This window comes from Triticum aestivum, chromosome 3A, assembly GCF_018294505.1.
Source record: "Triticum aestivum cultivar Chinese Spring chromosome 3A, IWGSC CS RefSeq v2.1, whole genome shotgun sequence".
NCBI classification, from domain to species: domain Eukaryota; kingdom Viridiplantae; phylum Streptophyta; class Magnoliopsida; order Poales; family Poaceae; genus Triticum; species Triticum aestivum.
In genome coordinates this window covers 65727274-65749368 of record NC_057800.1, presented here as the reverse complement: position 1 = coordinate 65749368, position 22095 = coordinate 65727274, and the positions used below count along the sequence as shown (strand labels likewise).

General features: G+C 43.2%; 2 protein-coding genes across 6 annotated transcripts; one reads left to right on the top strand and one right to left on the bottom strand.

The window, feature by feature from the left end:
• Positions 1-9615: 9615 nt before the first annotated feature.
• On the bottom strand, positions 9616-10469 carry LOC123057922 (non-classical arabinogalactan protein 30-like). The gene has a single exon (XM_044480786.1). It carries the CDS (start codon positions 10467-10469, stop codon positions 9924-9926), a length of 546 nt encoding a protein of 181 aa, XP_044336721.1. The 3' UTR covers positions 9616-9923.
• A 4197-nt stretch (positions 10470-14666) lies between these two features.
• Positions 14667-21197, top strand: LOC123060330 (uncharacterized protein At5g43822). Of its 5 annotated transcripts, none has more exons than XR_006427891.1 (8): positions 14667-14794; positions 15055-16078; positions 16431-16549; positions 16664-16840; positions 17154-17201; positions 20320-20404; positions 20560-20624; positions 20713-21197. XR_006427891.1 is itself a non-coding variant. In XM_044483003.1 (8 exons), exons 3-8 carry the CDS (start codon positions 15947-15949, stop codon positions 20754-20756), a joined length of 585 nt encoding a protein of 194 aa, XP_044338938.1. In that variant the 5' UTR covers positions 14667-14794; positions 15055-15142; positions 15842-15946; the 3' UTR covers positions 20757-21197. The 5 variants fall into 5 exon arrangements, 4 of the variants coding, with proteins under 4 accessions (XP_044338938.1, XP_044338940.1, XP_044338941.1 ...); XM_044483003.1 differs by lacking the exon at positions 20320-20404 and having other exon boundaries at positions 15055-15142; positions 15842-16078; XM_044483005.1 differs by lacking the exon at positions 20320-20404 and having other exon boundaries at positions 16484-16584.
• Positions 21198-22095: the final 898 nt, after the last annotated feature.

Sequence of the window (22095 nt, the reverse complement as noted above, 5' to 3'; positions counted from 1 at the left end):
ACACCCAAAGAGTTTACTAGAGTCAATAATCTAGTTCACATTACCATGTGATTAACACTCGATGAGTTCTGGGTTTGATCATGTTATGCTTGTGAGAGATGTTATAGTCAACGGGTCTGAATCTTTCAGATCCGTATGTACTTCGCAAATTTCTATGTCATCTTGTAGATGCAACTACTACGCTACATTTGGAGCTATTCCAAATAACTGTTCTACTATACGAATCCAGTTTACTACTCAGAATAATCTGGATTAGTGTCAAAGTTTGCATCGGTGTAACCCTTTATGACGAACTCTTTTACCACCTCCATAATCGAGAAAATTCCTTAGTCCACTAGTTACTAAGGATAACTTTGACCGCTGTCCTGTGATCCATTCTTGGATCACTCTTGTACCCCTTGACTGACTCATGGCAAGGCACACTTCAGGTGCGGTACACAGCATAGCATACTGTAGAGCCTACGTCTAAGCATAGGGGACGACCTTCGTCCTTTCTCTCTATTCTGCCGTGGTCGAGCTTTAAGTCTTAACTTCATACCTTACAACTCAGGCAAGAACTCCTTCTTTGACTGATCCATCTTGAACACCTTCAAGATCATGTCAAGGTATGTGCTCATTTGAAAGTGCCATTAAGCGTTTTGATCTATCCTTATAGATCTTGATGCTTAATGTTCAAGTAGCTTAATCCAGGCTTTCCATTGAAAACACTTTCCAAATAACCCTATATGCTTTCCAGAAATTCTACGTCATTTCTGATCAACAATATGTCAACAACATATATTCATCAGAAATTCTATAGTGCTCCCACTCACTTCTTTGGAAATACAAGTTTCTCATAAACTTTGTATAAACCCAAAATCTTTGATCATCATCAAAGCATACATTCCAACTCCGAGATGCTTACTCCAGTCCCTAGAAGGATTGCTGGAGCTTTGCATACTTATTAGCATCTTTCAGGATTGACAAAACCTTCCGGTTGTATCACATACAACCTTTCCTCAAGAAAATCGTCGAGGAAACAATGTTTTGACATCCTATCTGCAAGATTTCATAAATAATGCAGTAATCGCTAATATAATTCCAACAGACTCTTAGCATCGCTACGAGTGAGAAAGTCTCATCGTAGTCAACTCCTTGAACTTGTTGGAAAACATCTTAACGACAAGTCGAGCTTTCTTAATGGTGATACTTACCATCATTGTCCGTCTTCCTTTTAAAATCCATATGTACCTAATAGCCTTACGACCATCAAGTAGTTCTTCCAAAGTCTACACTTTGTTTTCATACATGGATCCTCTCTCGGATTATATGGCCTCGAGCCATTTATCGGAATCCGGGCCCACCATCGCTTCTCCATAGCTCGTAGGTTCATTGTTGTCTAGCAACATGACTTCCAAGACAGGATTACGTACCACTCTGAAGTAGTACGCATCCTTGTCATCCCACGAGGTTTGGTAGTGACTTGATCTGAAGTTTCATGATCACTATCATAAGCTTCCACTTCAATTGGTGTAGGTGCCACAGGAACAACTTCCTGTGCCCTGCCACACACTAGTTGAAGAGACGGTTCAATAACCTCATCAAGTCTCCACCATCCTCCCACTCAATTCTTTCGAGAGAAACTTTTCCTCGAGAAAGGACCCGATTCTAGAAACAATCCCTTATTGCTTTCGAATCTAAGACAGGAGGTATACCCAACTGTTTTGGGTGTCCTATGAAGATGCATTTATCTGCTTTGGGTTCGAGCTTATCAGCCTGAAACTTTTTCACATAAGCGTCGCAGCCCCAAACTTTTAAGGAAATGACAGCTTAGGTTTCTCTAAACCATAGTTCATACGGTGTCATCTCATCGGAATTACGTGGTGCCCTTTTAAAGTGAATGTGGTTGTCTCTAATGCCTAACCCATAAACTATTGTGGTAATTCGATAAGAGACATCATGGTATGCATCATATCCAATAGGGTGCAGTTATGATGTTCGGACACACCATCACGCTATGGTGTTCCAGGCTGTATTAGTTGTGAAACAATTTCCACAATGTCTTAATTATGTGCTAAACTTGTAATTCAGATATTCATCTCTATGATCATATCATAGATCTTTTATCCTCTTGTCACGACGATCTTTCAACTTCACCCTGAAATTACTTGAACCTTTCAATAATTCAGACTCGTGATTCATCAAGTAAATATACTCAACATCTACTCAAATCATCTGTGAAGTAAGAACATAACGATATCCACTACACGCCTCAGCACTCATTGGACTGCACACATCAAAATGTATTACTTCCAACAAGTTGCTTTCTAGTTCCATTTTACTGAAATCGAGGCTTTCAGTCATCTTGCCCATGTGGTATGATTTGCATGTCTCAAGTGATTCAAAATCAAGTGAGTCCAAACGGTCCATTTGCATGGAGTTTCTTCATGCATATACACCAATAGACATGGTTCGCATGTCTCAAACTTTTCAAAAACGAGTGAGCCCAAAGATCCATCAACATGGAGCTTCTTCATGCGTTTTATACCAATATGACTTACGTGGCAGTGCCACAAGTAGGTGGTACTATCATTACTATCTTTTGGCATGAACATGTGTATCACTATGATCGAGATTCAATAAACCATTCATTTTAGGTGCAAGACCATTGCAGGTATTATTCAAATAAACAGAGTAACCGTTATTCTCCTTAAATGAATAACCGTATTGCGATAGACATAATCCAATCATGTATATGCTCAACGCAAACACCAATCTCGATGGTAGAGGGAGCGTGCGATGCTTGATCATATCAACATTGGAAACACCTCCAACACATATAGTCAGCTCACCTTTAGCTAGTCTCTGTTTATTCCGTAGCTATTATTTCGAGTTACTAACACTTAGCAACTGAACCGGTATCTAATACCCTGGTGCTACTAGGAGTACTAGTAAAGTGCACATCAACACAATGTATATCCAATATACTTCTATCGACCTTGCCAGCCTTCTTATCTACCAAGTATCTAGGGTAATTCTGCTCCAGTGGCTATTCCCCTTATTACAGAAGCACTTAGTCTCGGGTTTGGGTTCAACCTTGGGTTTCTTCACTAGAGCAGCAGCTGAATTGCCGTTTCATGAAGTATCCCTTCGTGCCCTTGCCCTTCTTGAAACTAGTGGTTTCACCAACCATCAACAATTGATGCTCCTTCTTGATCTCTACTTTTGTGGTGTCAGACATCGCGAATATCTCAAGGATCATCATATATGTCCCTGATATATTATAGTTCATCATGAAGCTCAAGCAGCTTGGTGGTAATGACTTCGGAGAACCATCACTATTTCATCTGGAAGATCAACTCCCACTCGATTCAAGCGATTGTTGTACTCAGACAATCTAAGCACAAGCTCAACAATTGAGCTTTTCTCCTTAGTTTGTAGGCTAAGAAAATCGTCGGAGGTCTTATACCTCTTGACGTGGGCACAAGCCTGAAATCCCAATTTCAGCCCTCGAAACATCTCATATGTTTAGCGACGTTTTAAAACGTCTTCGGTGCCTCAACTCTAAACCATTTAACTGAACTATCACGTAGTTATCAAAATGTGTATGTCAGATGTTCACAACATCCACAGACAACGTTCGAGGTTCAGCACACTGAGCGGTGCATTAAGGACATAAGCCTTCTATGAAGCAATGAGGACAATCCTCAGTTTACGGACCTAGTCCGCATAATTGCTACTATCAACTTTCAACTAAAAATTCTCTAGGAACATATCTAAACAGTAGAACTGAAGTGCGAGCTACAACATAATTTGGGAAGACCTTTTGACTATGTTCAGGATAATTAAGTTCATCTTATGAACTCCCACTCAGATAGACATCCCTCTAGTCATCTAAGTGATTACATGATCCGAGTCAACTAGGCCGTATCCGATCATCACGTGAGACAGACTAGTCATCATCGGTGAACATCTTCATGTTGATCGTATCTTCTATACGACTCATGCTCGACCTTTCGGTCTCTTGTGTTCCGAGGCCATGTCTGTACATGCTAGGCTCGTCAAGTCAACCTAAGTGTTTCGCGTGTGTAAATCTGTGTTACAGCCGTTGTATGTGAACGTTAGAATCTATCACACCCGATCATCACGTGGTGCTTCGAAACAACGAACTGTCGCAACGGTGCACAGTTAGGGGGAACACCTTCTTGAAATTATTATGAGGGATCATCTTATTTACTACCGTCGTTCTAAGTAAACAAGATGCAAAAACATGATAAACATCACATGCAATCAAATAATAGTGACATGATATGGCCAATATCATATAGCTCCTTTGATCTCCATCTTGGGGCTCCATGATCATCTTGTCACCGGCATGACACCATGATCTCCATCATCGTGTCTTCATGAAGTTGTCTCGCCAACTATTACTTCTACTACTATGGCTAACGGTTAGCAATAAAGTAAAGTAATTACATGACGTTTATGTTGACACGCAAGTCATAAATAAATTAAGACAACTCCTATGGCTCCTGCCGGTTGTCATACTCATCGACATGCAAGTCGTGATTCCTATTACAAGAACATGATCATCTCATACATCACATATATCATTCATCACATCCTTTGGCCATATCACATCACATATCATACCCTGCAAAAACAAGTTAGACGTCCTCTAATTGTTGTTTGCATGTTTTACGTGGCTGCTATGGGTTTCTAGCAAGAACGTTTCTTACCTACGCAAAGACCACAACGTAATATGCCAATTGCTATTTACCCTTCATAAGGACCCTTTTCATCGAATCTGATCCGACTAAAGTGGGAGAGACAGACACCCGCTAGCCACCTTATGCAACTAGTGCATGTCAGTCGGTGGAACCAGTCTCACGTAAGAGTACGTGTAAGGTCGGTCCGGGCCGCTTCATCCCACAATGCCGCCGAATCAAGATTGGACTAGTAACGGTAAGCATATTGAACAAAATCAATGCCCACAACTACTTTATGTTCTATTCGTGCATAGAAACTACGCATAGACTTAGCTCTGATACCACTGTTGGGGAACGTAGCATAAATTCAGAATTTTCCTACGTGTCATCAAGATCTATCTATGGAGTCATCTAGCAACGAGGGAGGAGTGGATCTACATACCCTTGTAGATCGCGCGCGGAATCGTTCAAGAGAACGGGGTTGATGGAGTCGTACTCGTCGTGATCCAAATCACCGATGATCCTAGCGCCGAACGGACGGCACCTCCGCATTCAACACACGTACGGAGCAGCGACGTCTCCTCCTTCTTGATCCAGCAAGGGGGAGGAGAGGTTGATGGAGATCCAGCAGCACGACGGCGTGGTGGTGGAAGTAGCGGGATTCCAACAGGGCTTCGCCAAGCGCTGCGGGAGGAGGGAGATGTGTCATGGGAGGGAGAGGGAGGCGCCAGGGCTTAGGTATGGTTGCCCTCCCTTCCCCCCACTATATATAGGGCCAAGGGAGGGGGGGCGCAGCCTTGGCCCTTCCTCCAAGGAAGGGTGCGGCCAAGGGAGGAGTCCCTCCTCCCCAAGGCACCTCGGAGGTGCCTTCCCCCTTTAGGACTCTTCCTTTCCCTCTTCTCTTGGCGCATGGGCCTCTTGGGGCTGGTGCCCTTGGCCCATATAGGCCAAGGTGCACCCCCTACAGCCCATGTGCCCCCCCGGGGCAGGTGGCCCCACCCGGTGGACCCCCGGGACCCTTCCGGTGGTCCCGGTACAATACCGGTGACTCCGAAACTTGTCCCGATAGCCGAAATAGCACTTTCTATATATAATTCTTTACCTCCGGACCATTCCGGAACTCCTCGTGACGTCCGGGATCTCATCAGGGACTCCAAACAACTTTCGGGTTACCGCATACTAATATCTCTATAACCCTAGCGTCACCGAACCTTAAGTGTGTAGACCCTACGGGTTCAGGAGACACGTAGACATGACCGAGACGACTCTCCGGCCAATAACCAACAGCGGGATCTGGATACCCATGTTGGTTCCCACATGTTCCACGATGATCTCATCGGATGAACCACGATGTCAAGGACTTAATCAATCCCGTATACAATTCCCTTTGTCTAGCGGTACGATACTTGCCCGAGATTCGATCATCGGTATCCCGATACCTTGTTCAATCTCGTTACCGGCAAGTCTCTTTACTCGTTCCGTAACACATCATCCCGTGATCAACTCCTTGATCACATTGTGCACATTATGATGATGTCCTACCGAGTGGGCCCAGAGATACCTCTCCGTTTACACGGAGTGACAAATCCCAGTCTCGATTCGTGCCAACCCAACAGACACTTTCGGAGATACCTGTAGTGTACCTTTATAGCCACCCAGTTACGTTGTGACGTTTGGCACACCCAAAGCACTCCTACGGTATCCGGGAGTTGCACAATCTCATGGTCTAAGGAAACGATACTTGACATTAGAAAAGCTCTAGCATACGAACTACATGATCTTGTGCTAGGCTTAGGATTGAGTCTTTGTCCATCACATCATTTTCCTAATGATGTGATCCCGTTATCAACGACATCCAATGTCCATGGCCAGGAAACCGTAACCATCTATTGATCAACGAGCTAGTCAACTAGAGGCTTACTAGGGACATGGTGTTGTCTATGTATCCACACATGTATCTGAGTTTCCTATCAATACAATTCTAGCATGGATAATAAACGATTATCATGAACAAGGAAATATAATAATAATCAATTTATTATTGCCTCTAGGGCATATTTCCAACATCTACCACATGTACTATCCAAAAGACTACATTGTTGGGCTTAAGCACGTCCTACATAACTAAATATGTGATATTTCTCAACCCGTAAGCATGTAAGCTCAGTATGCGATGCATAGAAAAATCAAACCTTAACATGCATCCATGCATGGTACAAGGTTTTTCATTCCATTATGCCATGTAAATTCAATATTTTTTTACAATTATACAATGCATAAATCATATGTATTTTCAGTTTTAGTGTTCATGTTATTAATTCAAATACTCATCTTTCATACAAACAAATCTCCTTGAAATATATTCCAATTAACTTTTGCAATAACACGAGATGTATTGTCTAATTCCTTCTATTTTAGATACATGAATATCCTGGATTCTACATTTGGCGCCTCTTTGATTCAAGGGATGCTCATAAGAATTTTAGAGGATTGGAAACCTTAGAAATTTTCCCTAGGTTGGTCGTTAGTTCATAGGATATAATCATAGGAACATGAAATTTTTAGGAATGAGATGCCATGTATATCAATTTCTATAGGAAGAGATGTCATTTGGTTCATAGGATATAATCATAGGAACATGAAATTTGTAGGAATGAGATGTCATGCATATCAATTTCTGTAGGAAGAGATGCCATTTGGTTCATAGGATATTTTTCCATTAGGTATGAGGAAATCGTTTTTCCTTTAAAAGGTGAAGGATAGGAATTAATCATATGTTCGTTCTTACAAACCAAAAGGGCTCGAAAATTTTCCTATAGAAATTCTATCCTACATAATTCCCCCAAAATTATTGTAAACCAATTAATGGTGAGGTAGCCCTCTTACATGCGTGGGGGTGTTTAGTTCTTACATTTTGCGTCTGCCAGTTATCTTAGGATTGGCTCTGTAAGTGGGCTACCTCATCATTTTGTATCGTTCGTCCATGTACTTTCTTGGGTGTTGCTTTATATATAAAGCAAGGTGAAAGCCTGTTTCGAGAAGGAATGTTTTAGACATGTCCGGAAATGCTCAGATCGAAAGTGGCAGGGTGGAACGAACAAGGCTTATCCAAGCCTGGAAGAGAAGTTCTCATTAAGTCATTGCCGCATGCGACACCTATGTATACAATGAGATGATTTTAGCTCTACAAGAATTGTGTAGAAACCCGAAATCTATCTCTTCTAAATTTTGGCGGGAAGCGGCCAACGGTGAGAGGAAAGTCTATTGGGCAGCGGGGGACAAGATGTGCATAAGAAAGCGCGAAGGTGGTCTCGGGCTTAGAATTTTTTATGTTTTCAATCAGACTAATATAGGTAGTAACATTACACATATCTAGATAAAATAGATGATGTGGCAAGCAATAAATAAAGAAAGAGAGGCATGTGGTAACATAGCTAGTTAGGCTGGTCACAATGGGGAGGAACTTAGGAGTAACATCACACACTCCAATACAACTTTGCTTATGTGTCACATATTTAATGAAGAGAGGTGCTTGTGGTAACTAGCTAAGTTACCGGAACATCACACACTCCAAGAAACAATGAGTCTATAACCTAATAAATACATTGTTGCATGACACTACATAGATGTTCCTACCCACTGTGGAGGTAGTAACATAGTCTAAGGAAGTGTGTAAGTTACTAGACTATGTTCTTGCCCATTATGACCAGCCTTAGAGCATGGTTAATAGTATAGCCAACTGCTGGCTATAAGCCATTACCATGTCATCTATAGCCCATCTTATAGCCAATATGTACAATAGTTGATTAGAAGAGTGTACTACCTTTTTATTATATGGCCCACCTTTCACTCTCACAAAGTGCCTAGGAGCACGTGCTAGAGCTGGCTCTTCACCAAGAGTCCGCTTCCCTTCTCTCTCTTCTTCTCTTTCCTCCAACTAAGCAAGAATATACTAGTTTATTTCTTATAGCCAGCTGACTCAGCTCTATTGTACTTGCTCTTACTACTAGTATGAATAATATCACACATATCAAAGCAAGATAAGTCTATAGCCTAATAAATGAAGTGTTGCATGTTACCACATATATGTTACTCCCCACTATAAAGATAGTAACATAGAGTAGTAACATGGGCAATATTACTACTCTACCTTCTAGCCAGACCAATCTGAAGAATTACTGTGGTTCCTAATTCAATGAGCGCTCGCGTGCTCGAGGCAGGGTACTTCAGAGACTTGGATATCATGTCAGTGACATGCCCACATGGTTGTTCTTCTACATGGCGCAACATTATGCATGCGAGGGACTTGTTGAGGCATGGGATCATATGGCCATCAGCGATGGATCGAAGGTAAACGAATTGCATGATAATTGGTTCCCTAGGGCTGGGTCATAGGGGAGGGGACTTTTGGTCTATGGTAACATATAGACCCTATATAAAAAAAGGCAATTCAATAAAAAGTCAAAAAATTCTGAAAATATTTTGAAATAGACTTGACCTTACATTGTACTTGTGAGAAAATTTTCACAAAAGAAAATCCCCCTTTGACTTATTTTCAAAAAAGACAAAATTTTGGCCAAAATAATGTGAATAGTGACCTATAATAGCAAATAATTTTTGTCTTTTTCGCTATGAAGTCAATGTTAGGTTTTTTTCGTGAAAATTTATATACTGGTGCAAAAGTAAGTCAAGTTTATTCTAAAAAACTCCTAAGTTATTTTGACTTTTTGTTTAATTATTTTTTAAAAATCCCATACAGGATGTATATACAACCAGAAACCAAAGCGTATTTCCTGTGTCATAGGGTGCTATTACCGACTGTCTACTATTACAAGTTTTGCCCAACTCCGTGCGAGGAAGGGGTGATAACGGCGACACGTCTTCGGCTTGGTCCAGTGCTTGTAGTCATCGTTATGGTCTACAGATCTGGATATAAATTTTATTATTTGTGATATTCTTTGTACTGTCATGATTGATGATGGATACAATAGAAGTTTTGTAGGAGAAAATAAAAAAGACAGAATATACAAGGTCCGAGACCCAAAGCAGCCGTGCCTGGCGCATATAAGCTTTGTCGCACGCACGCACGCGCGTACACACATGCACTTCAAAATAACGAAGTTAATCATCAGCGACCACATAGTATGCGTGGTTATCAACTCCATATTTGAAATGATGAAATTGGGCTATGATGCTTAGATTAGATAATACTAAAAAAAATCAAAAAAACGATCATCAGTAGTGGCCCCTGGGCGCGCAGGTGTCCGGCTTGAAGGAGAGCGGGCCGGCGGCGCACACGACGTTCTCGTACCCCTGGCCGGACCACCGCTTGCCCTCGTGGCGGAGCGGCGCGCCCTCGATGCCGTAGTTGACGTTGGTGAGGTCGTCGCACTTGCGGTCCGGCGACGCGAGCAGGCGCACGAAGCAGGCCTTGGCGGGGTCCCCCTTATAGTAGTCGGCCTTCTCGGCGACGTCGAACTCGGCGAGGAAGTAGCCCTTGCCGTCGGCCACGGGCGTCCGCGAGGCCATGACGCGGTTCTTGGCGTCGCGGCAGGTGACCGTCACCTTCGCCCCCGGCAGCGGCGTCGCGCCGTCGAGGCACCATGAGTTCCGGTGCGTGCAGCTCTGGCAGTACACCATGCCCTCCACCTTGAGCATCACCTTGTCGCACTTGGCAGCCGGTGCAGGCGTCGGCGAGGGGGTCTGGCTGTAGCCGTGGGCGCTGGCGCCGGTGGCGGCGAGGAGGGCCACGAGGACGGCGAGGGGGAGGTAGGCCGCCATTGCTGGAAGGGAAGACTGGCTGTGTGGAAATGGCGGGAGGCGTGGGTTTCATATATAGACGCGGCAAGGTGACCAGGTGAGGGGTCAGGGAGAGTATTAAAATAGTGTAGACGTGCGGCCATGTAGGTGGCCGGCCGGCCGGCAATGGCCTACGTGGGAGCCAGTTTGTCTCTCAGATTGTCGGTCTTGGAACAATGGAGATTTTTTTTTTTTTTTGCGGGAATTGGAACAATGGAGATTACGTTGGTACAAAATCATTGCACACGATCGGGTAATGATTGGTGTGTGTGGCGTTCGATCGGCAGCAAAGATTTCAGATTGCGTGCGTGATGATCACTTTGTTTTCTGTGGAGGTTTCGATATATTATTGTCAAAAATGGGTATATGATTATAAGGACCTTAGTACAAAGCATGTAGGCAAATCGAACACCATGGAGGCACGGTATCAAGGAACAAACAACAACTCTTGGTACGGTAGCCAGGAGGCATGGATGCACCCACCAGAAACTCATAGAAGGTTTATTTTTTCCAAATGATTACTGCCACACGTGTGACACGAAGCAATCCGGCTCTGACGTTTTACAACTAAAATTACCATTCGAAAAAATAAACCAAAAAACTGAAACTTGTCACCAAAAAAAGAAAATTGACATGCTTCACAACTAAATTTGCCATACTCGCGTCAATAAACTTGACATAAAAAACGTTCGGAGTTGCCATGTGTTCATGCAACGCATGTGGCACTTATCATGGTCCTTATTTTTGTGGTTAACTCACACAAGTAATTAAAATATTTTTACCGTAAATATAAATTAGATGAACGGTCACAAAATAGTCCTTCGATCTAAAAAAACATCACAAAATAGTACTATCTTTTTAGAACTCGTATCCCAGTTTCAGTGGCAGTATGTAATATGTGTCTACTGTTTGTTTGAATTCATGCTTAGTGGGGTACGTAGCATGCTTCTAATTGGCTAGGCTTTAAGCTTTCGTGATGTAATAAAGCGATTCTCATAAGTATAGGTTCTATGCACACATGACGCAGAGGCAGAGGCAGGAACCCTAGCCACCATAAAGCAATCTCATTTTCATCACCCGTGTGTATGCTATTCTCTCGCCTTTTGCGGCACTTCTGGCACCTAGAGGCGACAAAACCACTGATCAAGTTGGAGTGCAACTTTTATTTCTGTTTTTGTATCAGGATCGTGACGGAGATGTCTCGACCATGAAAGCATGTTGCATGGAACAAAAGTCTCGAGAGTCGTGGTGACAATTGCCACCAAGGAGCATGTGGTGATTTGGTCCTACAGATTTACCCCGGCCGTACAAATTATCGTCCGACTAAGTCTATATTGGCGGATGGCGGCAACAATGGTGTCGAGTATGCATTGGTTGAAGGTACTCCTCTTCCATTTCTTTAGCGCTCATGTCTTCTCCCTGAGAGCTTGATGGTGAAGCATACTTCAACAACTCCCCTTCCAAGGGATGCGTCCTCGGTCACAATCGTCCAATGATCTTAGGATTTTTACCTATTGGGTGGGCGATTGTGGGTCTTTTCAAAACCTTTGAGCTAATTTAGTTTTTGCATGTTTGGTCTTCTATTGTTTATTTGCTAATAGTATGGTGGGATGCAAGAATGCACAATATGAAAACTAGAGACACTCACTTCAAAGAACCCGGATTTAACTTTTAGTCATGGATCTTTATCCTTGGTAGTTGTATTTGTCTCTTTAATCTAGACTCCTCCTAAATAAACCCACAACTTTGATAGGTTCCTCTTGCATGCGAAGATCCATCATGAAGTTGCATCAATCCTATTCATTAATGCATGTCATGTCAAAAAATGTCTTTTGAGTCCATTAAAAAAAGTAGAATGTGTCTTTTTTAAAATTATGTTTCAAACTAATTGTAATTTTCTTAATTTTTCCAAAAAATTGAAATGTTACGACTGACCCATGGTTGCCGAATTATGTTGTGTTTATTTTATGATATGTTGTAGAAAACGAGTCATAAAAGTGACGGCTTTGTTTTATATAGTGTTCTCCGAGGGTATTTGCTTAGTTTAATCCAGGGTTTTCCCTGTTTTCGCCTATTCACTAACATATATTTATTGGAAATAAAGAAACCTTGTATTCTTCCTTGATTTTAAGGATCGAACACTTATGAAAGGTTATAAAGCCATATTTGGATCATTGACGAGGAAATGGACAATTTTCCCTTTGAAAAAGTGCATTTGACGTCAACACGAGGGAAGACAACGTGTGGTGCGAACCCACCTGCTCGTACCAGTGGTCATACTAAGTGTCGCTGCCTTCCCCTCGTCTACACCAACAATGTTCGTAACTGGGAAACACACAACAAAGCGACAAAGGAGGCAAAACAAAAGCCAGAGGAAAGAGAGATCCGAAGGATAATTGCTTCACTTCGATCCATTATGGGTTCCTCTCTGGCGCGATCCTCCATTCCACCATCGACGACAACGTCATAATAGAGAGATTCCAACTCGTAAGGCTAGAGTTTGTAAATTCCATTTGTACTTTGACTCAGATATCGCAATCTCGTTAATCATTCATCTTATTATGGAGAATCATGGTAATTTCGAGCTGATCCCCTTCTATTTGATCTATGTGTTTAGTTGTTATTTATCTCTCACTCTTGATATATATTTGTGACCTTACTTTTATTACTGATTACTAGGTTAATTATTCATGGCGTCTGCAATGATTGTTATCCAATTTAAGGGCCCAAGCAACATGATCTGGAGACCTACATGGCTAGGCACCTATTAGACAATGAATCCGCGCCCTCCAGTGACAGATGTTGATATCAATGAGCAACGAAGTCAATATGAGGAGCACAAGAAGGCACGGTGCCAAAAGTGTTGGTCCGTCTTAATGACCTTAACTGTTGAATTGACCATTGGTGATGGACTAACGGTAATGTGAGCGGGACAATGTAGTTTGGCTATTCAAGGATTACTTGTCTACCAAACATTTAATATAGACGGTACCATTACATATCATTGCACAAGGCACATTCATTATTCACCATGAACTGAACCTCTTCGTGCCTAACTTCTCCATTACACGAACCACTATTTACTTTCCGTTTATCCAGTTTCATGTTATTTACATGCAACTCTTAATCAAGTTCCATTATTTTACACCACAATTATTCTTCCGTCATTATAGTCAAAAAAATTCTTCCATCACCATTATCATAATCCTTGCATGTACGAAACTAGACAATTCGCTTGAGGCTAGCGACACCTCGAGTGCGACCGAAACACTCACAATGATGCTTGCATGTGCTCTTTGTTGAGAACGAGACACAAGCTGGGATAATACTTTCATGAAAGTGTGCTTCAACCAGTCCTGTCCACTTGTAGGATGACATTAGTTAGTATTTAAAACAGATTAATCAAACAACAGGTAATTTTGTTTTAAAATAGATTGGACGGTTATATCCACCATAATGCTAAATGTGGACTAAGAAAAAAAAATCATGAAAAGAGTAGCTTCACACATGTCAAAATAAAATGGACTGGGCCAAAAGCTGCACCAACGAACTAAGTAGTGGGCTTCATGCAATCCCTTGTCAGAAGTTATACTTAGTCCAGATGCAGTTAGGGCAATCGAGTCAAACACATTATTTATAAAAGTATCCGACCCATGTTTGCGAGAGTCCCTTCTTTGTAATTGCAAATGCTTTGCTAAACCATGGGATTTCCTATTTGACGTGTAACACCGGGGAGGGGGCCACCCCCAGGGCGCATATTTGGGCCGACTCACTTTGGGCTTTTAGTGATGTTGTTTCCACTAGTTTTGAAAAGAACCTTCCGTGGACCGTTTTTTTATTTTTTTTATGTTTTTTTATTTGCCCCTTTTACCTTTTTCACATTCTTTTCATGTTCTGTTTTTATTTTATTTTTTACATTGTTTAGTTTGTGTAATTCATAATTTTAAAACCGGGAACATTTTTCTAAAACCAGGAAAAAAATAATTCATGAGAATTTTTCGAAATTTGGGATTTTTTGGAAATTTGAGAGCATTTTTGAATTCATCATCATTTTTGAAAATTAGGATTTAGCACGGTTTACCATCTATTGAATTTGGGAAATTTGTTTTTTTTGTCACGGTTTTACCTTGAACTTTTAGCCACTCTTCACACTGGACTTGGACGTTTGCCCTCTTACAGGTGGGGCCCGCTTGAAATCCCGGTTTTACCCCTGGCCAGCCTCTCTGCTCTTCCTCGAAGCGACACACCGGCGGACGGCGGCGACGGTGGTAATCGACGGCGGGGGCACCCTCCCGGCGACAGCTACAGTGAGTCTCTTCTCCCCTGTCCTGCTCATCCCCATGTCCCAAGGCCGATCTAGGGTTAGGTTTAAGAGGTCGCCGCCGCCGCTGCCCTAGGCCGTCTCCTGCGTCCTCCACCTGGCCGTCTCCCGAGTGCACAACCTGGCCACTGCCCCTAGCCGTCTCCTGCGTCCACAACCTGGCCCTGTCCTTGGCTTGCTGCTGCTTGCTTGCTACTGTTCGATGCTTCCTATGCTGCTAACATACATTGCCCGATTTTGGTGCAGACCATGGAAGCTAGGGTTCATCGCTGCACATTGGGGAATTTCGTGTGAAGGACTACTTCTTCAGTCAACATATACAAATGACATTACAGTAACTAGTTTTGAGCATCTATCATCAAATACATTTGAAAGAATTGTTTTGAGGCAAAAAGGGCAAACAATCATAGTTCAATGTAAAGAGTGGCAAAAGGCAATTGCAATGTAACTAGTGGCAAATTGTCAAAATGCAAAGTAAATTGTGGCAAAATAATTAAATTCTCCATTGAACTCTGTATCAATACGTAATAGCCAAGAATTCCACATTTCGTGAATCTGTGTGTCCTCCCAAAATATATTTTATGAACCTATCACTTCCTGACGGGGATGTGTATTTATACTGCTCCTTAATTTGAACTGTATGTATTAGTTCTTTATTGTCTGGTATGTGTTCCTCTTAAAATATCTCATTTTCCACTTGGACTGTTAATGCTCGTGGCATATAATGTGAGGTTTTTAAGATAATAAAGTGCTTACAAACCAAATGTTAAGTTTATGTGTGGTGAGATCATAGTGAGGGTAAGTGTACCAAATAGACTCGTTTCTACTGATCAAATATGAAAATGTGTGTTGCTCGTCAAAGTGCACGAACAACCTTGCATAGTTAGTTTGACACGGCCATAATCATCTCGAATTCTCGAGTCTGTGTGCTCACATAGTCTGCTCCCAAATAGAAAATTATTTATATGATTCTTGTTAGCTCAAAGTATGTTAGTTTTTTTTTCCTCAAAACGTCATCGCCTCTAATGGTCAGGTCGAGCCCAGCCTAGCCTATCACAAGGGTCAACAGGCAAGCGCCGCCAAGAAATTGATCGAGGATCGGGGTCGCGAAGGGAAACGAGACGAGCGGTCGATAGGGATGGAGGCTGCGGTGCGGAAGATGCAGCAGAGGGTGAGGAAGGCACGGGAGGAGACGGAGCGATGGGATGACCTCAATTCCCGCCTCCTGTCCCACTTCTCCAATGCCGCCGCCATCATCACCCGCCTTCCAGTACCTTTCATTCTCCTCAGATCCTTCCTTGCATTTATCTGCGTCCTACTTGTACGCAGCAGCTTCAGTGATGTGCTGCGCATGCTCAATTCCGCAGCTGTAATGGGGTTTGAGAAATCTAGTAAATGTTCTACACGGTTCACAGTAAGGTGGTTACAGTAGCAAATTTTATTGGTTTCAGTTAAAGAAGAGACCAAAATTTAGTAATAGTGATCCCTGATACTGCTGCTAATATGCAAGCTAGGGTGCTCATTTAATGTTAGTGACTAGTAGCTACCTAGCTGCATTGTGATGTTGGATTGTCATGTATCTGGAGGATTCAAAATCTTACTCTGTGTCATGTGTTGACAAGGTACTTGGAGATGCTAAAAATTATGGTGTCCTGCGGTGTGTGCCCAATTTCAGGGAGGATCTCTTGGGGGTGCAGATGGAGAGCTTGGAGCTCATATTTGTTTCAATGAGGGAGGCTCTGTAAGCTGCTGTCACTGTTGTTGCAACCGCTTTTGGTTTGGTCCAACTCTAGAAGCATATATGCAACGGAATTGTTTCGAGTTGGTGTTACAATGTTGCTGCATTTTTTTTCAGGGAGGAGTTCAGTGGCATTGCCAAAGGTTTGAGCAAGGTACTACGCGATACTAATCAGATGGTGAGGGGTGGATTGGCATTCAATGCGAAACAGTTGCAATTACAAGTGGGAATTTTGCCAACTATTGCGGATTGCTTGGGTGGGCTACAAACGCTGTCTGATATGCACCAGGCTGAGTAAGAACCAAGTGAAATCCCTTCACCAAACCTGCTGTTTTTCTAGAACATCCTCAAAAAAAAAATGAAGCTAATAATAGGTGGCTGACTCATTTGACTGTCGCGCTATTGCTGATATGTACATTTGCCATCTCATATATGGGAAACTCACCTGCTTTCACCAGTACCGTCTCTCTTGTAGCATTTTGTTTTTGCTGGTGTCATAGGTTTAAGATGCTATTTGCCTTCTTTTGTGACAGTTCGTTGATATGCATCTTACTCTTTTTATCATAGCAGAAGCTACTTCTTTACTGATAATACATTGATGTGCCAGGTATGCGCTAAAATCATCAATCATCTCTTTGTTGACATGGAAAAGCAGGCAAGTTGGAATTTATGGCCACTAAATTCTCTTTTGATCTCCTTAGATTTGTTTCCGATAATTCTGTATTTCTGTTAGTTTACCCAAGACTAATGCCCACTCCCACTGGCGGAGGACTCCAGTGGGCAAGGTGTGGCGGCCGCCACACCTTGACTCTATGTCAAAAACTTTTTATACCTATGAATATATTGTTTGTTAGACACTTAGCCAAGCGCAAGGCATTTATATGCAAACCCAGATTGAAAGTACACAAGCACGCAGCTTAATTGATGAGCTGCCAAGCACATGCTATATGCAAAGCTAGGAAGCACACAAACACAAGCAGGTAGCTTGATTGATGTGCTGTCTAGCACATGCACGTCTAACTGCATCTTCTGCTGCACAACGATCTGATCGATTATCTCGGTGGTTTGCCCTTGACAGAACTTTTTCGTAACTTGCGATCAGAAAACTGAAAGGAGAACTTTTTGATGACGCATGCAATTTGTACCTTTTTGGATATATTTTCTTTGACAGTACAAAACCGACTTACCGTGCTCAAAGCGTTACGGACTATGCGACTAGGGATAGACCAACATGCTATTTTCGATTATAACCAGATCGTCGACATACACTTCAACTAGCAGGTTGAACTTTTGGATTTTCTTGTATAGACTACGTGCTGGAAGGAATACCTCTTGAAACTGAGACAGGTCTAACTTTGTTCCGACCTCTAGGTCACTAGCCCTTAAGCCAACTCCACCGCGCGACCCCATCTTGTCCGGATGCGTTCGTTTGGAGTAAAATAGACGAATAGCGCGGCCCAACGCACGGCCTCAAACGGACAAATGTCCGGAATTCGTCCGTTTTCGACCCATCCCCGGTCCAAAGTTGCGCTCGGTTTGGGGTGAAACGGATGCGCGCGGACGGCCGCGACGCACGCCCTTGTCCCCCCGTGGCCCGCCTGTCGGGGACACTAGCAGTCCCTCCCTCCCAACGCTTCGACCCTCTCTCTCCCGCCCCGCCCCGCCGCCGGCGCCGCCGCTATGCTCCGGCCGCCTCCGCACCGTGCAGCCCCCGGCCGTTCATACCAAACCACGTGTAGACATGGCCGCCACCACGCCCGCGCTTTCGTCGTAGTTTTGGCCGTCGATCGGAGGAGGTTTGGCCGTCGCCGTCTTTGTCGGTAGCAGAGGAGACACGACCGCCGGCGACGTACCACAGCGGCCGCATCAGCTTCCGACGGCTCCAGAGCGGCCAGTAGCCGGCCGACAACCACCCTTGCTGCGTCCAGGTGATCATCGCGGCCTCTTCGCCACCACGACCGCAAGGTGTTCGACATTTTGACCACAAAGGTATGGACAGTGGAGACGAGTTCTTCTTCCACCACTTCCTTTGTTCATCGGACGATTCGTCGTCGGATGATGAAGATCTTGTGGTGGCTGCACTAGTCGTTCACGACCACATTCAACGGCAGCTTCCTCGGTACAGGGGGTCAGTCCCTGGCCGTGCTCCCAATCTGAACCGCAACAGGAAGAGAGGCCACGCCCTGCTCTATGCCGGTTACTTTTCCAACAAACCGCTCTTCAAGCCGGATAAATTCATTCGCCGTTTTCGAATGGCAAGGCATGTGTTCAATCGTATCTGAGAGGGAGTGGTTGCTCATGACCCATACTTCGAGTGCAAGACGGATGCCCTTGGCAAGCTTGGGTTCTCCTCTTACCAAACATGCACCGCGACCGTCCGCATGCTTGCGTATGGAATTCCAGGCGATCTGGTGGATGAGTACGTGCGTATGAGCGAGACAACATGTCTGATGTCAATGTACAAGTTCTGCCAGGCTGTGATCGAGGTGTTTGGCCCAGAGTACTTGAGGCAGCCAACTGCCGCTGATACAGAGAGATTGTTGGTGACCAACGCAGCTAGAGGCTTTTAAGGCATGCTTGGCAGCATAGATTGTATGCACTGAGAGTGGAAGAACTGTCCATTTGCTTGGCAGGGCCAGTACAAGGGGCATGTCAACGAGTGCACTGTCATATTAGAAGCGGTGGCATCGCAGGATCTTTGGATATGGCATTCTTTCTTCGGCATGGCAGGTTCTCACAATGATATCAACGTGCTGCAACGTTCTCCAGTCTTCGCGAGGCTTGCAGAAGGCCGCTCCCCACCTGTCAACTTTGAGATCAACGGCCACCAGTACAACAAAGGATACTATCTAGCTGATGGTATATATCCTCAGTGGTCAACTTTTGTGAAGACAATCTCGAAGCCCCAAGGTGAGAAGAGAAAGAGATTTGCCCAAATGCAAGAGAGTGCTAGAAAGGATGTGGAACGCGCTTTTGGTGTGCTTCAATCCCGATGGGGCATCGTTCGATACCCTGCACTGTCATGGGATGAAAGGAAGCTTTGGGAGGTGATGACTGCTTGTGTGATCATGCACAACATGATCGTCGAGGACGAGCGTGATGACAGTATCTTCGACCAAGGATTTGATTTTCAAGGTGACAATGTTGAGCCCCTGCACCAAGAACCGGCCACGTTTGATCAGTTTGTCCAGTTCCATCGTGAGCTGCGTGATTGGCATACTCATAAGGCTCTTCAAAATGACTTGGTTGAACACGTGTGGGAGCATATTGGCAACCGATAGATGTATTGGTTCGTTTTATGTTCATTCAAGACAATTTCGATTTGGTTGTAAAACTATCTTTATTAGAGACAATTTCGATTGGGTTGTAAAACTATTTTAATTTTCAAACAATTAATATTTGGACGTGCAAACTTGTTTTCATATGAAAATATGGGCATTTTAGGCCCTGACGGACGGGATGGGGCAAACGGATGCGGCCGCGCGCTGGGCGCACGGCCACCGCATCCCAGGACAGGCCCGGACACGACCCCATTGTCCTACCCAAACGGACAGAATCCGGACAAAACGGACGTCCGTTTGGGGTCGCGCGGTGGAGTTGGCCTTATACATTAACATATAGTGCCTCGTTGAGCTTGCAAATTTTCTCTTCTTTATCTTTTTTTCTCATAACCAAGAAGTTGTTCCCCGTACACTTCTTCTATGGGATCATTGTTGAGGAAAGTAGATTTAACATTCATATAAAAACCTTTCAATCCTCTTGTGCTGCCATAGCTAGGAGCAACCTCGCCGTCTCGAGTCGAGCAACAGATGCAAACATCTTTTCATAGTCAACTCCTTGAAAATCATCAAGACCGAGGTATGCAACATGAACTTTTTTTTACTTAAAAGTTTGCCACACCTTAAAATTTTTCCGTCCTCCGCCTCTGCCCACTCCGTCCTTTAAAACTAGCAGTTAGCCAAATCTTGATTCTTATCTTTCTTCATTTACTTTTGGTGCCCTTTCTTTTGCAGTTCAAGTGAAATCGCTGCAATGCGTCAACTCTTGGTAGACCAACCAAACATACCGAAAGATGAAGGTAAGAAATGAAACAATAGAACTGAAGATATGATTTTTAATAATGGTTTGATCTGATGCTACTCCACTGTATCTTCCTCGTTTTGCAGTGCAATCTATTTTCGACATTATATTTGCGGATGAAATTTGTTAAGTTGAGTGTGTATCCTACCATCGGGAGCCTTATTGCCAAGACATGTTGAAGCCACTGTATTTTGATCTACATTCTTATATCTGGACAAAGCATGAAGGAGTCTGCAGTTTCAGGTTTAGTGGCCCCAATTCCTATAGCAATCGTGACAAGGCTGAAATTAATTTACAGAACCGTTTAGCTTGTAAACCTGTAAGTCGGTGCATAGTGCGGTCGACATATTGGGAAGTAGCGCCATTGATCTGCTGCAACTTAAAGTGGTCTACTGAAAATAGTTACTGGGAGTTTTTTTTTATATATAAAGCTACTGAGAGTTTCTTGCGTGAAGCTGCTAATGTGTGTATGATTATGACCTAACTTTGCACATCTGGCCCTTTGTTCTCTGTTGTACTCCCTCTGTAAAGAAATATAAGATCGTTATATAACTATCGTTCCTGGAGATTACGAATTTGTTTTATATCTTTCAAACATTTTTTGAGGGATATTTCTTCCATGCTTGGTACAACCGTACAAGAACATGTAAATTATTGAATGTGGATGGACAAATTGTGCTGGGATTCTCTTTCGTAAAGTTTTTTGTTCTTGCAATAGAAGAAGTTGTTACCGGCCACCATTTCAAAAAATCTGGTAGTATATGATAACTGGACCTGGTCATATGAGGAACAATCGCCAGGCGATCAATTACCAGCTGAGCGATAGAGAAACTGAGCATACATAACTCAGATGGGATGCAAATCAACACTTGTCGTCTGAGTTCAAGTTGTTTCCAAATTACACTAGAAAATGTTCGGCCATGTGTTTATACAGTGGATGCTCATCGTTCCTGGTCACAATTTTCTCATGGACCATGACATGTGCCGACCGTTATAGGGATAAAGAGGAATTACCGAAACGAGTTTCACTGATTGAGCCCGAGCACGCAAGGGTGGAGAAAGAAGTTATCAGGTGAGAAGAGGAAATCAACAAGTAAAAAAACAGTTTGGTTAAAGCCGTGTGGAGTGTACAATGTAGGCAGGAAAAGTTGTCCTTGAATTAGATTTTGCAGGGTAGAAAAAATTGTACCCCCTCGGTTTCAAAATATAAGGTGTATGTTTTTAAAGCCTAATTTAGTGAGAAAAATATTATTATCTACTGTATCAGATTAGTATAATTAAATTTGCAGACTAAGGCATAGCCTAGTGGTTGGAAGGGGCTGATGCCTTCCCACCCACTCAGGTTCAAGGCATGGTACTTGCAATTTGGGGTTGTTGCACCAATTATACTGTAGGGGGTTCCCTTACAGTCTTTCTATCAAAAAAAAGTATAATTAAATTCACCATAAAATATAATTTCATATTTTGTT

Coding starts and splice junctions, on each gene's coding strand:
- LOC123057922 (XM_044480786.1), bottom strand. CDS start 10,469: ATGGCGGCCTACCTCCCCCTCGCCGTCCTCGTGGCCCTCCTCGCCGCC.
- LOC123060330 (XM_044483003.1), top strand. CDS start 15,947: ATGGAGGCTGCGGTGCGGAAGATGCAGCAGAGGGTGAGGAAGGCACGG. Junction 16,079..16,430: donor CCATCATCACCCGCCTTCCA/GTACCTTTCATT, acceptor TGTGTTGACAAG/GTACTTGGAGATGCTAAAAA. Junction 17,202..20,559: donor TTGTTGACATGGAAAAGCAG/GCAAGTTGGAAT, acceptor TTTCTTTTGCAG/TTCAAGTGAAATCGCTGCAA.